The sequence below is a fragment of the Bombyx mandarina genome, chromosome 09 (genome assembly GCF_030267445.1).
Source record: "Bombyx mandarina strain Sakado chromosome 09, ASM3026744v2".
NCBI lineage: Eukaryota > Metazoa > Arthropoda > Insecta > Lepidoptera > Bombycidae > Bombyx > Bombyx mandarina.
This window is the reverse complement of record NC_143216.1, coordinates 3,653,690-3,671,634: the sequence shown is the minus strand read 5'-3', so window position 1 is coordinate 3,671,634 and position 17,945 is coordinate 3,653,690. Positions and strand designations below refer to the sequence as shown.

The following is a 17,945-nucleotide window of genomic DNA, read 5'->3' as shown; positions in this document are numbered from 1 at the left end:
CCACCTGGAAACCCTATCAATTGCCGTCAAACAATATCGGTATTCGTTGCAAACCGGTAATGGCCCTACAATGTCTATATGCACGTGCATGAAGCGACCGGATGGTGTGTTAAACTTTCCAGTAGGAGCTGAGTTGTGTCTTGAAACTTTGCTACGTTGACATGCGTCACAGCTTCGAGACCAAATACGGCAGTCCCTTTTCATCGATGGCCAAACGAAACGTTCTGACACGAGGCGTGTGGTAGCACGGATACCAGGATGACTCAAGTTGTGCAGTTGGTTGAACGCGGTTCTTCGAAAGGAAGGGGTCAAATACGGACGTGGCTTACCTGTAGAAACGTCACAATAAATTGCCGATTTCGCTTCTGGAGGGCTGATTTTAGTTAGGTTCAGGCTAGAGCCATTTTGTAACAGATTTTTCAATTCAGAATCTGTAGCCTGAGACTTCGCGAGTGCATCGTGATCTTGATCCAGCGCGATGGCATTGATATCGATGCGTGACATTGTGTCAGCAACGATATTGTCCTCGCCCTTAATATACTGTATGTCAGTCGTGAATTGGCTTATAAAAAACAACTGGTTTAACTGAGGAGGTGGCAGCTTCTCGCGTCTCTGTAAGAAAGCATATAAGAGTGGTTTGTGGTCGGTAAAAATTGTGGCATGCTGGACTTCTAAAATATATCGAAAATGTTGAACACTTTCGTATACCGCTAATAATTCTCTGTAGTAAGTCGGCCACTGTCTTTGCTGGGGTGTGAGTTTCTTACTAAAAAAAGATAGCGGAAACCACTTACCATTTACCTTTTGCTGAAGGCAAGACCCAATATGAACACTGGAGGCATCCGTGAACAGACCTAAACTAGAATTACTCACAGGATGTTGTAATAGCGTCGCCGAGGACAAGCTTTGCTTGCAGGCTTTAAATTGCTGAAGTAGCTCTGGGGACCAAGGAAATGGCCTGGCACCCTTGCTCTTTGTTGCTACGAGAGCCTCAATTAGCGGTGCCTGAAACTGAGCAGCATGTGGAACAAAACGCCGGTAGTAGTTCAGCATACCGAGAAATCGGCGCATACCTTGTACCGTCTCAGGAGGTGGAAAGTCCAATAAGACTTGGATGCGAGCCTGAGGAGGGCGTGTCCCTTCACTGTTTATGTGATAGCCCAAGAAGTTAACTTCATCTACTCCCAGAGTACATTTGGAGGGGTTAATTACAACTCCGTATTCTTGTAGACGTTCGAAGAGGGTTCGAAGGTGTTTCAGATGAAGATTCTCATCAGCTGAATGAACGAGGATGTCATCAACGTAGGGAAAGCAGAAATCAAGACCCCGTGTGACCTCATCAATAAATCGCTGGAATGTCTGTCCCGCGTTTCGAAGCCCAAAAGTCATGAATGGGAATTCGAAGAGGCCAAACGGTGTAACAATTGCTGTCTTCGGCACGTCCTCCTCAGCGATCGGTATCTGGTGATAAGCTTTTACTAAATCGATGGTGCTGAAAACTTTTGAACCAGAGAGGTTATGAGCAAAATCGTGAATATGGCGCACGGGGTACCTATATGGAACTGTTCTGGCGTTTAGGGCCCGGTAATCGCCGCATGGACGCCAGGTGTCGTCTTTTTTAATTGTCATATGCAGTGGTGATGACCAGGCACTTTTGGATGGTCAAGCTGTACCAGATTGCACCATATCTTCGAACTCTTTCTTAGCTGCAACTAGTTTCTGAGGGGCTAAGCGGCGGGGACGGCAGGCAATCGGAGGCCCATCCGTTGTTTTGATGAAATGGACCGTATGGTGCTTAACGACTCGAGGCAGCCCTGGTGGTCGTGTAATGTCTGGAAATTCTGCTAATAATTCAGTAAAAATGACCTTTCCAGATGCAACTGCTCGAACACTTGGTTGATCAATATCAGTGGTTGAGGCAATTGATGATAATCCTGTGGTCCCATCAACTATCCTTTCATTTCTGCAATCCGGTAAAAGATTGTAAAACGCTAAAAAATCAGATCCGATAATTGCAGAGTTAACGTCGGCTATGACAAATTTCCAGACAAAGTTACGGCGTAGCCCGAAGTTTAGATTTAAATTAATTGTGCCGAAAGTCCGAATGCAACTACCATTGGCAGCGCTTAAGTCGTATTTGGTAGCCTTTCGCTTTACTGGTAACCAGTGATGGGGGAAACAACATAGGTCTGATCCAGTGTCGATTAAAAAACGGTGCTTGGTCACTTGGTCAATGACAAACAGGCGGCGGCCAATACTATGGCAATCAGTTGCCGCCATTACTGACTGCTGTTTGGGTTTTCCGCCTTCCAGGTGCAAGGAGTTACACATTTAGTTGCATTATTGCCCCACCTCCGATGATACCAACAAATTTTAGGGCCGCGAGATGATGATCTGTCACGATAAGGGCGGCTCTGTCACCTAGATAGGGCAGCAATTTGGCTACTGATCTCTTCTAGTTGTTTGGCTAATGAACCAAGGGTTAAACTGTTCGAAGATGTTGCGGTCGAACATACCATAGGAGGAGTTTGGGCCAACTCAAGAATTTTGTCGGCTAGTTCTGACAATTTGTCAAGGCCAAGGTCAGCCTGTGCTGCCAGTATAGCTTGAGCCTGATGAGGCAAGCGGCGTAACCAAAGTTGGCGTATAATATTGTCGTCTGTGAGTGTGCTTCCTGCAAGAGAGCGTAGGTGTCGGAGGAACTGTGATGGTTTTCTATCCCCAAGTTCTTCATCACTCAGAAGTTGTCGAACTCTTTTTTCTTGTGATACAGAAAGGCGCTGAATAAGTATGCTTTTTAATTTTTCATATTTTTCTTCAGTTGGTGGGTTTGTTATTATGTCTTCAACCTCTCCAGCTATTCTTTGGTCAAGGTGACCTACAACATAATTATATTTAGTAGTATCTGTCACAATATTGGCAATTTGGAATTGAGCTTCAATTTGAGCAAACCAAACAGCTGGTTTGTCAGCCCAAAATGTAGGCAATTTGACTGTAACTCTACAAACTTTTGTTTCTCTCTCATTTCCTTCAAGTTGTTTTTGTAGCGCTGCATTTGCAGCCAAGAGTTGTTGCAGTTGTTCCTGTATTTCTTGACTGGCCATTGTTAAGAAGAAAAATATAAACTTAGTTTAATAATATAAAACTGTATAAATAATGTTAACTATACCACACGCTCAGCAGGAATTATACATATAACCAATTATAGTATTATATTACAATACAAAATGGTATTAAAATATTTTTTTTAACTAAAATTAATATTGGTTAATACATTCACAGAAAAATAAAAAATAAAAGGAAATAAATAACATTAAGGTTTTTAATACGAAATTCTATTTTTTATTAGAGTCCCTAATATATAGACTGCAGCACTGATGGTGTTCATATTAGACCTCACTAATACTTGCGAAATTGATAATTAAATTGTCGAAAAAATGTTCAGGCGTAATAATGAGAAATGAACATTTGCGATTAATTTCTGTGGTTCTCCGTGGATTTATTGAAAGCAGGCTTCTATATTGCGTTACTACATCCGTTATTACGTCCGCGGCTTCAACGGGACATCTCAATTTCTCGTGTCGGGGTCACCATTTTAGGAAATATGTTGTCAACTGTCGTCGTTGCGGATTAAACTCAAACTGCAGTATAGGAAGCATTTATTTATTCCACACGCACCTTAAAATCGTATACATTAACAATCAATTGGTTTTTATCCTTTGAACCTTTTAAAAACGTAAAACACAAATTTTTATCTCATGACATTTTTCCCTCAATCTGACAGCCTGTCTTTCTTTTCTTCCGGACGTCTCCCGTTGTTAATCTGTGTGTGAAAAACCATTCACCACACTTGTGAGCGTCAAAAAGAACTACCGCCAATTCACAAAAACTAGCCTCCGTCCTGAGAAGAACTGGCAAGAAACTCAGCGGGCATGTCTTTTTTTTTTAAATATTAGATAAAATATATATATATATTAGATTTTATATTTATTTTATCGGACGATCACTACTAAAATCTGCTCAAGATTAACCCTGACTGGTAATAGTGACATTAGAATCAAGTACACTGACCACCAATTAAACGTTAACCATGATCATTAATTAAAGTATTTTTTTCTCATTTCAGAGAAGCTGCCGACCCAGCAGGCACTACAGGCGGTACAAGACTTTTTAGCGTGTGGAGTTGAAAATAACTTATTGACTGAAGACTACCACGTCGTTGGTCACCAGCAGTTGATCAACACGCTAAGTCCTGGAGCTGTACTGCAATCAGAAATCGAAAGTTGGCCCCATTGGCTTGATAATGCTCGAAAAGTACTGGGTTGATATCTTATTTACACAACGAATAGATCGAGCATTACTATAATCGGACTTTATATTACATTGAATAAAATTAATTGAGTAAATATTCTGTTTCGTTATTTAGTTATGAATCTGAAATGTTTGAATACATGAATTTCAAAAGCCGTATAGAGTTGGAGCAGCGGCTTGGCTTTGCCGCTGGTGTAGATAATACACATAAATTAGAGATAAGCAACTCAGCATTCAACAAAAATGTTTACGGGCGTCGGCCACTAGATGGCTTCGCTTCGATTAGTTTCTAGTATATTTTATTTTTAATGAAGGATTTTGTAAATATTCAGAAACCACAATTTGATAAAATTTAATCAATTTGTCTATAACAAATAATGATGTATTAACTTATTATTTTCTGTGTTTAGTTATACAATAATTAAATGCCTTAATTTTAAAAATATATATCGTCGCCAAGGTCACCGGCAGCATGTCGCGATTGGGCAGGGTTCGGATGTACGTCAACCTGCAATAGTTAGGTCCGGTGCGGACGCGGCGTGGGCTCGTGCGATACTAACGTGTGCATGTATAAGCTTAGGGGCTTAGGGGCATTATAGGACAAGATGTCGCTAGTTTCCATACAAAAAATATTTGTCTTAAAGTATCACAATTTCGGGGCCCTGGCCGCTGGCATTGTTGACGTTAACGAGCGACGATAACCACTTATCCTTAGTTGAGCCGTATACTCGTCTGCCTAGAAGGGCAATATTATAAAACTCAAGATATTATTAGTTATATCTGTGTGAAACGTAGAAGTTAAGAAATATTTTTTAAAGAATTATAGACCGTAACACAATAATCGTAACGAATATCATCGTGTCGTCCGTGACTACGAAAACAGTAATGTAGGTATTCGAACCGACGAAACAAATAAAATGAAAATACTATGTAAAAACGAGATTTGAAGACAAAAGTAGTTTTGTTTTAAAATAGCGCCATCTAGTGTTTCAATATTAAATTAAGATCAAGTGTTGGGGTCGAGTTCATAACGTTGCATTTAAAACGAACACCAAGACACATTTTATTACCACCAAGACAAATTATTATAAAGAACAGTCTATAATAGGTAATTGGAGCCAGCTATCATTTCTTAACAAATTTATTTACTTTATCGCAATTGAATTTCGATAAAAATTCAAACTACGACCTTACGTTTCATGATACATAATAATATTATTATGATGCGTGGGCACCAAGAATTATGCTTTAATACTAATTATCTTTATTTAGTTGAGTAGGTCCTGTAGTTTATTGTAAAAATGAACTGAGTTCTGTATAATTTATATAGATGGCGCTAACCTAAGTTAGGTAACTCATACTTGAGCAACCATGAAAATTTGATATTCCCTATTCTTTTGCTACAGCTGTGAAAATGAAACCAGTGGTAATTTTCTCTGGATTTAGTAAACTATGTTTAGTATCTACTAAATGTTGTATATGAAAGTGAAACACGTTTGAAGACTAGGCAAAAACGCGAGAGGTTATGTTTTTGTGAAAGTTCGTTAATTAGTACATATTTAGTTTTGTTTCGTTTCGTTAGCTTAGTATTTCTTCTGATTTAAATTTGTTATATTGATGTCTTCATAACCGCTTTAACATCTGTGAAAATGTAGAGGCAGGAAAACAAAGAAAAACTTTGGACACCGCTTTTCGTTTTCCTACAAAAAGTATTTGATAGAATTTACAGAATATTAACTTAAATTCCCACCATATTATTGAAACAATATTTAATTTCATTCCATTATCAATTTTAGATTAATTAATAATTAACAATCATTTAATTCAAGTTTGTTACATTTTTCATTATTAGACATGACTTTGACTATTAAAAACATTGGGCACATTTATAAAAATTGGGCAGTATACTGTAATACCTTCGCCTTTCTCGTTTTGGAATCGTTGACATTTTTCTTTGGATTGACGTTTTAACATGTGTTGCTATGAAAAAAATATTATTCAAATTTCTTTTAATTACGATCCTATGCTTTACACATGTCACCGTGTTTGCTTAAAGTTTGTTTATAACAGAAATTGTGTGGAAAGTAAGAAGCGTCTATAATTGAAGCAGTAATGCTTTTCGGTTTGAAGGGCGAGGTAGCCGTTGTAACTGTAGTGAGACCTTAGAACTTATATCTCAAAGTGGGTGGCGTATTTATGTTGTAGATATCTATGGGCTCCAGTAATCACTTAATACCAGGTGGGCTATGAGTTGATCCACCCATCTAAGCTATAAAAAAATAAACTAAAGAAATGTTTAAAAACATTCACTATCATATCATTCGTTTATGGCGTTAGCTAGTAATTTTTATCCTATATTTCTATGGATTATTAAAGAATGCCTATAAGGACACGGTCCATTGCGTTTAAAGAGAGGGAGGGACCGTTATTCAAGGATCCACAGTCCAGAAAATTGTCGAATAGTTAAGGACTTATATTTGTTGCTTGTTCTATAAGTTTTGTTTCTATAAATGTCTGATCCTAGTATTTGTGACAAAAATGGCGCGGGCAAGTTAAAATTGAAAATATCAATTGTACCAGATTTATATGAGGGATAATTTTTATTTACATTCATTTGATGCACTAATAGAAAAGGGAAGAAAGAATTATCAAACTCTTTAACAGAACCCTTCACAAAATTTGCAATATAAATTACAAAGAAAATTAAAATCTCGCAATACTGCCACGAACATATAAAGCACAAGTTTGGTGTTTTGAATAAAAATAATGAACTTCAAAAAGTTTAAGTAAAAACTAAATTTAACATTAGGATATTTGGTTGAAACTTCTCTGGTCTTCAATTTCATTAGTTTTAAAATATTAAATTTCACATCTAGCTTATAGTTTTTTTAAGATTACGTTTATCTGAATCATACGTGTGTCCACACAAAGATACTTTTAACAACTTTGACAGTCCTGTAAACTACTAAAATGAATTTAACACTGCCGAAAATTACGTAACAAATTTCGTATTCTTTTTACAGCTTACCTTGGTAACCCGTAGTGGACTAAAATGTCACTTTCACGTTGCGTTTGTGCCGCAGCTGTTCCGGTTTGCCGGTCGATAGCAAGACGATTGTGCGCTGTTAGAGAACCGACACGTGTAACTTGTTCAATTAATTCGACTGCCACACTAAAAACTCAAGTAAGGATGTACATCGTAGAAGAAAGAGGATCACCTTACACTCCTGACTATCGTGTATTCTTCAGTAAGTCTGATAGTGAGAATAATAGATAAAGATAAAATAGTACTCGAGTCGAGTGTGTCGCGTGTCTGAACATAAACTCTCTTAATCAGTCATATTATAGTTTTAAGTGTTTGAACTTTGAAGTTCGAGGTAATTGTTTTTAAATCAAGTTCAACCAGAGTTTGTTGAAATTGGTTCTTAGTAATGAACTCCGTTTAGAATTCACACAATGTTTATTAGGAGATTTAATATCTATTTCGTTGTTTTAAATTTTTACAGCAATTCTCACAATAAGACCTTTAGACTTTAGAAAACTCTCAAGCAATATTTGTTGTTACACAAGACACCATAATAAAACTAAACAGTAAAAATACTAAAATTTTAGATCGTTAACATGATAGTGCTACATGAGGTTCGGGTTTTTTATTTTAGACTTTTCATTTATTTATAGTTTGTATATAATATTGATATATTTTTCTAAACCTAAACTATAATTTGCACAAAAGTAAGGTCAAAAAGAAGAACCGTCAGAAACTATTAAAACTTATATATTCACTGTACCATAATAAATTTTATTTATTAATAATAATTTAATAAAAAAAAAGATTAATATAGTTTAAAAAAAATGTTTTTTAAGCAAACTGAATAAAAATAATATTTGGTTTATCCCCATAATACTCAAGTTGATTGGGTGTTTTGAAGATGGTGAAAAATGTTTGTACATATTCTGTCTGTATACATGTAGAAATACAACCAAAGTGAACTTAACCAACTGAACGGACTTAGCATATTATTCTCTTACCATAACCGCTAGCATGAAATTCAACAAAAAAAATGTAGACTTTTATTACGACAACAATTTTATATATTAAATATAGATTTTTTTATATTTCATGTTTCCTAAAGTGTAGAATTTTTTCCATTTTTTTTATTTAAGCAAATGCCACAGGATAGAAATTTAACACAATAGTAAAATTTGTTTTAATAATAAAATTGATAGTGTAGTTGATAAACCTCTGGTGGTAGCTTTCACCTCAAAATAAACACAACGTGAAAGCTGCTACTTTATTCCTGATGTTGAATTATATTAAAATAATCTCTTTCTTGCTCTTCAAAACTATTGCGGAAAAATGATAGGTGTATATTACTATACAAGTAAATGCCTACCATAAGGAAATTGGATTCATAACTTGTTTATTCCAAAACAAAGTCCAAAGTAACAGTTATTATTGATAAATAGCTGATATACTGTAATAGCTTCATAATTTACTGTATGAACATGTAAATTATGATGTTGTTTTTTACATAAAAAATTAGCCACAAAAGATCTTGCTGATAAGTGGTAAGCATAAAATTGAATTAAAATTGAAAATATATTTTTTACTTAAATAGCCTTGGTACAGGTGTATAAAAATTATAAATATATTAATATTATATTAATACTGCTTGTGGGTGTTCATTTACTATGACTTTCCTGAGTATATTTGTTATCTTTCATAGTTCTGATTGGCTCATTCCCTAAATTCTACACTCAGAAACTTCGTGAATTTATATTCAGTGTTCATTCAGAAGTCTGAAGTCATGTCCATCACTGGATTTTTATTTATCTGTATGATTTTCACAATACATGTTAGAGAGCTTTAGTTAAAAAAAAAAAAAAAGATCCACATATCCCGCCTGCCCCTTAAGTGCGGAAACTTATTATGAGGTTCGGCCCGGCCGGAAAAAAACCCTTTATTCAAATTAAAATGCATTAAAAATAGTAATCGAAGCTATATAATTAATCTACGAATCGAAAAAGATAGCAAACAACTCAAGGACTTGATAATTTTCTTCATAATCGTAATATCAGTAACTATTGATGTTATAGGTTACAGATAATGTTTTTCCTTGGCATTAACAATGTTAACCTTGTTACATGGATAGTAAAAGTGAATTTTGTTTGTATAGCATTAAGTATTATGAAAACCTTGACTTTTCACTGTTTTTTTTTTTTTTTATTGCTTAGATGGTTGGTGTTTTTAATATTTGTTTATTTATTTATTCTTATAACGAGAACCGGCATTTGGAAATCACAAAAATTAATATTTTTTTTGTTCTTGTGTTAGTACTATTGTCTGACTGACAATAGGCTGACTTGGTGGTGTTTTAGTCTGCGGCCCTGATTGTTGCGCCCAGGGTCGTAGGTTCGATTCCCATATCGGGCAAATATTGTGTGATGAACAGTTTTGTTTGCTCTTTGTCCGGGTGTTTATTATCTATATCTATTAACGGTGCTTTTAGGTACCTCAAGCACCGGTCGCCGTCCTCGCCGAACCCGTCGCTTGTGACGAAGGGCTCGACTAGTAAATTAATCCATAGACCCAGCCCACCGAGTTTCTTCGCGGATTTTCTCAGTGGGTCGTGTTTCCGATCCGGTGGTAGATTCTGCGAAGCACTGCTCTCGCTAGGGCCAGTGTTGGCAACACTCCGGTTTGAGCGGGGCTCACCTACACCTCAAGGAGAAGCTGAAATAGTCTCTCGAGGCTATCAGCATAGCTAAAAATTATTTATACATATATTATATATTAAACATTTATAAGTATGTTTATCAGTGTCTGGTATCCATAACACAGGAAATGCTAAACTTGGCCCGCATGATCGTGCGTGATTTGTTCCCAGTTATTAATATTATTATTAGATTACAATTTTTGTTTCATCATCAATGATGTTCCTAATTTTAAGCGGACACCACAGAATGCAGTATTTTTGTTGTGATCAATGTATTATTAACCAAATTGTGGTAGGACGTCTTGTGAGTCCGCACGGGTAGCTACCACAACAGTGCCTATTTCTGCCGTGAAGCAGTAGGAGGTAATGCGTTTCGGTTTGAAAGGCAGGGAAGCCGTCGTACTGTTAAAAGTGAGACCCTTACAACTCATGTCTCAAGGTGGGTGGCGGCATTTACGTTGTAGATGTCTATGGGCTCAGATAACCACTTAACATCAGGTGGGCCGTGAGCTAGTCCACTCACCTAAGCAATAAATAAATAAAGAACAACAACCGAGGCCTCGGAGAATACAAACCAAAATGAACTTGTGTAAAATCAATACTTTTATGGTAATAACGTATTTGTTAATATTGTATATAAATGTATATTTGATTATTACATTTGAAGTGATGACCTCCACCAATTATATTAATAAAAATCTTACCTACCGCCTGAAAAGGTTTCATTCATAATCTAAATTACAGTCACTACTTACATAATATAATGATTTTGTTCACAGAGGATGAAGGCGGCCCTATATCGCCCATGCACGACATTCCACTATGGGCCGACAAAGCTCAACGCCTCGTCAACATGGTAGTAGAAGTACCTAGATGGACCAATGCGAAAATGGAGATCAGCCTCGGGGAGGCCCTCAATCCTATCAAGCAGGACGTAAAGAAAGGCAACCTTCGGTTCGTGAACAACGTCTTCCCTCATCGCGGCTACATCTGGAATTACGGTGCCCTGCCGCAGACCTGGGAGAATCCTAATCACGTCGACCCTGACACGGGCGCGAGGGGCGACAACGACCCGGTCGACGTCATCGAAATCGGTGAGCGCGTCGCGAGTCGCGGCGACGTATACCCCGTGAAGATCCTCGGTACGCTAGCTCTCATCGACGAAGGCGAGACTGATTGGAAGCTGATAGCGATCGATTCGCGGGACCCGAACGCGGAGAAGTTGAACGATGTACAAGACGTGGAGACGTTGTTCCCTGGCCTCCTTCGCGCCACCGTCGAGTGGTTCAGGCTCTACAAAGTTCCGGACGGCAAGCCGGTGAATAAGTTCGCGTTTGACGGCGAAGCTAAGAACGCAGAGTTCGCTTACAAAGTCGTTGACGAGGTACGTTTCATTTGTCATACGTTCGATTAAACACACTGTTCGCTGAAAAATTTGACAAACAATAACAAAGCTCTCGTAGTAGTGAAACTAGCAGACCTTTTTTAATACGCTTTTATTAGCTTCAGACGTATGTATGTTTGTAACGGAATCTTATAACATGATTTTGACCCCTTTCAAAACGTCAAATTAACTTAAAATTTGGTATACTTATTTTATAACTAGGACTAGGATTCGCTATATCATGGGTACCAAAGACTTATATACATATAATTATATTTATATTCTATACATACTTCTATACGTTTAAATATGTACATATTTTAAATATATAAAGATATAATGTATTATTCTATGGACCATAAAGAAAGTTTAGCCCAGTAAAACTATTAGCACAAACTGAGTTGCTCTGTAAAGAGAAACAACATTTAAAGCTATTGCTTCACCAGTTCTTATGTTTCAATATTCAAAGTACCATTTATGTGTCTGTCTCATTTATAACTTATAATAACCACGTTAATATTTGTATTGTAAATTATATAGAAGTTACATAGGTATTAAACACCCAGACAAAGAGCAAACAAATCTGTTGTCACACGAATTTTTGCTCAATGTGGGAATGTAACCCACTACCCTCTTCCCAACAGTCATAGCTGCCAGCTACTGCACCACCGAAACGTAATCGCAGTAACTTAAATAAAACTTGATAATCGTTTGGCCTTATTCAGCATTTAGCAGAAATCTGAAAAACTTATCGTTTTTTTCTACCTAAGCCGAGAGCCTTGAGAGGCTATATCAGCGTAGCCTTAACTAGAAGGTGAGCTCACGGGGCTCAAACCTGATGACGTTGCTAACACGAACCCTAGCAAGAGCCGTGGTTCGCAGAATCTACCGCCGGATCGGAAACGTGACCCACTGAGAAGATCCGGCGAGAAACTCAGTGGACTGTGTCTGAGGGTTAATTTACTCGTCGAGCCCTAGGTCGCAAGCGACGGGTTCGACGAGAACGATGACCGGCTTAAATTGCATGGATATATTTGTTTGGTAACAACAACACTAGCGACAGGGCTCTTGTGCCAATCACTACCGCATTTGATACATTTTGACCTTGTTAATTTGATTGTGAACCGGTTCGAATGTCCTAAATCAAAGAGTAGTTTTACGTTCTCTTCAAACTTAATGTGGCAATGTTTCGGTATGTATCGAAATCAGTTATAGCCTATTGTGTTATATTCGTAAGCTTACGCAGATGGGAGATAATGCTTGCGGCTTATAAATTGCCAGAGTCGAAATCATCATTATGTTAAAGTCATCCGGCATTAGGTTAAAGACTCAATAGTATAACTGCTGTCGCATCTTTGAAACCACTTCGACTGCTTCGCGGTAAAAATAGGCAGGATGGTAGTGTCAACCCGGGTGGGTTATCCATACAGCCCATCACCAGTAAAAACTGGTTATCGATCGCATCAAGCTGGTAATTTTTTTTTATTGCTTGGATGTGTGGACGAGTTCACAGCCCACTTGGTGTTAAGTGGTTACTGGAGCCCGTAGACATCTACAACGTAAATGCGCCACCCACCTTAAGATATAAGTTCTAAGGTCTCAGTATAGTTACAACGGCTGCCCCACCCTTTAAACCGAAATGCATTACTGCTTCATGGCAGAAATAGGCGTGGTGGTAGTACCTACCCGTGTGGACTCACAAGAGGTCCTACCACCAGTAAAAATCTTCTTCTTTTACTATAGCTACGGAAAGAGGGTAGTGCTATATTAAGCCTCTAAATGTCGAGCCTCGCTAGGTTAATGAACTCGGCTATACGACCGGTCACCATTAGATACTGAGGATCTATAAAATTCTTAATACAACACGAAAAAAACATTAACTTTTATTAATTAACATTATCGATTTTAACCATCGTTGATGGAATACGACCACGTACATGCTCGTGTTCAGATAATATTAATGAGTTTAATATCAAAGAGAAACGCGATTAAAAATCTCTTTTGCATGTGAAGTTTGAGGCGGAAATTGAAAGTGTATCGAATGAATAATGCGATCGTCCGCTATCATGAAATGTTTCGATACGTTTTAATATCTAACTAGCTGACCCGGCAGACTTCGTAGTGCCTCAATCAATAAAAGACCTAAACGTTTGTATAAAATAAACTTAAAACAAACAAAACGGAATCCGTCTGACGGGGGACACATCAAAGGAAAAACAAAATTGTTATTTTTATTTAATTCCGAGCATTTTCATATTTATCTACCTTTTAAACCTTCTCTGGACGTCCACAAATAATTCAAGACCAAAATTAGCCAAATCGGTCCAGCCGTTCTCCAGTTTTAGCGAGACCAACGAACAGCAATTCATTTTTATATATATAGATTTGAAATCGATTAACAGGTCCACGAGTTTTGGAAGAGTCTCATCAGCGGCAACGTTCCTGACGCAACCGATATAAACAAGTACGTGTAAATAGATTTGTTTTACTGTTTGGACGTGTGGATTAGCTCTCAGCGGTTCTTGTATGGGTACCGGAATACATGGATATTAACATTTTTTATTTATTTCTTGCTTAGATGGGTCGACGAGCTCACAGACTAATTGGTGTTAAGTGGTCACTGGAGCCCTTAGACATCTATAATGTAAATGCGCCACCCACCTTGAGATATAAGTTCTAAGGTCTCAGTATAGTTACAACGGCTACCCCACCCTTCAAACCGAGACGCATTGCTGCTTGTGAAGGTAGAAATAGGCGGGGTGGTGGTTCCTACCCTTGCGGTCCACGTAATTACGCAAATTATATAATAATTTTGCGGCTTTGATTTTTATTATACGATGTTATTTCTTCACCGTGGAACTCAATCGCGAACATTTGTTAAGTACATATTCCATTAGAAAAATTGGTCTCCGCCTGCGGGATTCGAACGCCGGTGCATTCGTATCTAGCGATGCGAATGAGGTAGCGAACGTCTGATCCTTTAGGCCACGACTACTTAAGCCAGCTGCGGATCGCGGTCTTTTTTTTATTGCCCTTGTAGGCAGGCGAGCACACGACTCACATGATGGTGAGTGGTTACCGTCGCCCATGGACTTCAGCAATGCCAGGGGCAGAGCCAAGCCGCTGCCTACCGATCTTGAGCCAGTGCTAGGTGCATTCACGAAGCAGCTGTCGAGCTGTAAGGTCTCCTTCGCAGCTATTCACAGATCCCATTTCTCCCGGTGAAACTGGAAAGGCCTTCAATAGGTCATCCTTCCCAAAATCAAAGGTCAAATGTTTTGTGGTGTATCTCATGAGAATGTATCTCGTTCGCAGAATGAACGTGTCAGTGAGCGGCAGCGTGGACCGGGCGGAGCGCTCCGAAGCCGCCGCGGTGTTGGCGAAGGCTCCAGCGCTCGGGCTGCCCGCCGCCATACCGCAGACAGGTAACCGAACATCTCTATAGTCTCCTTTTTTTTTAAGGGATTTTATGACCTGGTAACTAAGACCGTTAGGCCATGTCTTATTTTAATTTATATTCTAATTTTTATGAATAACTAGCGACCCGCCCTCGCTTCGCTTCGGAAACTGTAATTCATTATTGATTTCTCCACTATTTAATGGATGTTATTATACATATAAACCTTCCTCTTTAATCACTCTAAAAACCGCATCAAAATCCGTTGCGTAGTTTTAAAGATTTAAGCATACATAGGGATTAGGGATATAGGGACAGAGAAAGCGACTTTGTTGTATACTATGTTTTATACTATACTGTTTGTTTTATACTATATTATAGAGTGAAATGAAATGAAGATGATTAATTTGTGACATTAATCAACTGGGATGAAATTAAATGAGATGATATGGAATGACATACAATCTCAGTAAAATGGTGGTCATTTACTGAGATTTTTTCAGTGGACTTTTTGGAGAATCCCGAGAAGTTACGTCCAGCGGCTTTGTTTCATTTTCCCACATTTGTGCACTTTCACAGATATTAAACAGTTAATAAACCACCGTTATTACACATTTAAACCTGAAGAAACACTAATCAGACAAAATAAAACAAATCACACAATTTTAATCCTCGCGTTCCCGCCAAAAAGTCTCTATAATCTCCGAAGCAGAAATACAGATAACTACATATCGATTAAAATCGAAATAAAAATAATCGATTTGTAAACACATCTAGTTAATCCAATTATGAAAAGAAATTATTTCTTAAAAGTGGTGGCATAGATTATTCTAATAAATTGCAATTTAAAATAATTTGTAACGTAAAAACATCGATTATCGAACGATGTGTAAAGTTTTCTTTTTTTTTTCATTCTATAGACAGGTAAACGGATTTAAGGGGCCCATATGGTGTTAGGACCTCTTGTGAGTCCGCACGGGTAGGTACCACCGCCCCGCCTATTTTTAGCGTGAAGCAGTAATGCGTTTCGGTTTGAAGGGCAGCCGTTGTAACTATAATGAGACCTTAGAACTTATATTTCAAGGCGGGTGGCGGGTGCATTTACGTTGTAGATGTATATGGGCTCCAGTTACCACTTAACACCGGGTAGGCTGTGAGCTCGTCCAACCATCTAAGCAATAAAAAAAGTGGTTACGAGAGCCCACAGACATCACTTTGTGAACATCAACGTACCCCGTAAAATCCGAGTTAAGTTTCATTAGTATAATATAACCGCCGTCACGCTCTTCCAATCGGGACGTATTACTGATTCGTGGCAGTGAGCAGGCTGGTGGTACGTACCCATGCCGGCCCACAATACGCCCTACCACTGGCTACTACGCAAATTTGAATTATTTCAATTTATTTTTTTACTACACCATGTCTTGTTGCTTCATTCTCGAAGTAATTCGTGAATATATTACAAATATTTTATTGGATTATTTTTTACCTATATGTAGGATTCGAACACGCGTCGCCTGACTCGATACGATGATACCGAGCGTTTGATCCTTTAGGCCACGACGACTTCGAATTCCATTAACCTCTAACAACAAGACGCTACAACTGGTAGAGTGGTAGAGTTAACATTTTCATTTATATTTTGACATTCAACAAGTGTGTTATGCTGACATCCAAGTTGAAATAAATGATTTTGAATTGAACTTATATGTCATCTATATGAATAAATTTCGAACCGAAACATTAGGGCTCTCGTTAAACTAGTTTATACACAAGTCAAGAATGTTCAAACAAACACAAAACGTAATTCGTCACGGCCTTGTTCATTGTAACAACGAACTATTCGAATTCAAGCGACTATGTACTTTGTATAATGTTTTAATGAAAGCGAACCCTCTGTATAACATAATGTGTTGTTTGTTTTCAGTTGACAAGTGGCACTTCCTCGCGAACCTATAGTTCGCTGAACACATCAAAACAGATCGGCGATTCTCAACTTTATCAACAAAGTAATACAATCTAATTAATTATCATTAAACAGACTGTAATAATTGCAATGATTTCCTGTAAAAAAAAAAACAAAAATACATACGTATATGTTCTTGGCATTATACAATAAAAAGCATTGATTAATTTAAAATTAAAATGTAAAGTGCAGATCAAAATAACAAAGGTTATTTACTGTACAAAAAAAGCTAATTAATTTTTTAACACAAATTACACGAAGAATGGAGTCTTTGACTGTTTTTCCCAAAACCACTGCAGATTATTGAGTTTAGCTCATTTAATATATTAATTGTAAGTTTATTGTGGCGTTTATTTTCCTCCTGTCAGTGACATTTAACGCATTAAAAATGTAAACTTAGGTTGTTTTTGGTCAAGTCATCGATGTTATATCTTGTGTAAATATGTGAGTATAACATAAAAAAAATACCTCTTACCCATTGCAACATTTCAAGATTTTTTTAAAGATCAAAGTGAACCATACTAAGTACAGTCAAATACTTTATTCAGAGCTATTAAGAATTACATTGAAAGAAATGATAACTCTCAAGAGGCCTCTTGAGGTGTTTGTCTATAAAAATGTTGTTAAAACTAGGTTGTATCATGGAAGGTAGACCCAAAAATCTATTTTTAAAACCACGTATTTAAATTCATAAACGTCAAACCATAAAATGCACGGTTAGTGTTGCCATGAACGATTCTTTTGAGTGCTGCCGGGATTTTTGCAGCTGGCAACATTAAAAGTTGTGGCTGCAGACTGGGTTACTAGTTTTTGTGGTTGTGTAGTATGTAAGTAAAGGGTTTCACTATAGTGTATTATTTATACTTGATTAAAGTTAATGTTGTTTAATAAAATGTTTTTTCTTTTCTTCATAACGACCTAAATCCTTAACCTTTTTACCCGCTTTATATTAGCTTCACTTGTATGTATATTTGTAACTGACTCCTTTAGACGCTATTTTGACCCACTTTAAACGGCCAGCTTTCATTCAAACTTTGTAGATTTATCGAGGCCCGATGACAATTCAATATTAAAAAAAATTGAAAAAAATAATATTGAAATATTGAAATTCAACTAAACAATGAAAAATAAATATTAACAAATTTAAATGGAAAATAGTGTAAAAAAATA

The 17,945-nt window shown here is 37.3% G+C and overlaps 2 protein-coding genes across 4 annotated transcripts in view; both read left to right on the top strand.

Moving 5' to 3' along the window:
- PGRP-S2 (peptidoglycan recognition protein S2) overlaps positions 1–4,406 on the top strand; it is a 33,309-nt gene extending 28,903 nt beyond the window's left edge. For all 3 annotated transcript variants that reach the window (XM_089729673.1, XM_028171484.2, XM_089729674.1), the window contains exon 4: positions 4,127–4,406. In XM_089729673.1, the coding sequence (XP_089585799.1) occupies positions 4,127–4,326 (200 nt within the window). In that variant the 3' untranslated portion in view covers positions 4,327–4,406. The remainder of the gene's footprint in view (positions 1–4,126) is intronic.
- Positions 4,407–7,342: 2,936 nt separating this feature from the next.
- Positions 7,343–17,668, top strand: Nurf-38 (Inorganic pyrophosphatase Nurf-38). The gene is made up of 5 exons (XM_028171506.2): positions 7,343–7,559; positions 10,808–11,412; positions 13,815–13,876; positions 14,728–14,837; positions 16,737–17,668. Exons 1-5 carry the CDS (start codon positions 7,364–7,366, stop codon positions 16,766–16,768), a joined length of 1,005 nt encoding a protein of 334 aa, XP_028027307.2. The 5' UTR covers positions 7,343–7,363; the 3' UTR covers positions 16,769–17,668.
- The last annotated feature ends 277 nt before the right edge of the window (positions 17,669–17,945 follow it).

What these genes read in the sequence shown, in the direction of transcription:
- Nurf-38 (XM_028171506.2), top strand. Translation starts at nt 7,364, where the DNA reads ATGTCACTTTCACGTTGCGTTTGTGCCGCAGCTGTTCCGGTTTGCCGG. An exon ending in GACGCAACCGATATAAACAA is followed by an intron (nt 13,877 to 14,727) that starts GTACGTGTAAAT and finishes TCTCGTTCGCAG; the next exon opens with AATGAACGTGTCAGTGAGCG. An exon ending in CGCCGCCATACCGCAGACAG is followed by an intron (nt 14,838 to 16,736) that starts GTAACCGAACAT and finishes GTTTGTTTTCAG; the next exon opens with TTGACAAGTGGCACTTCCTC.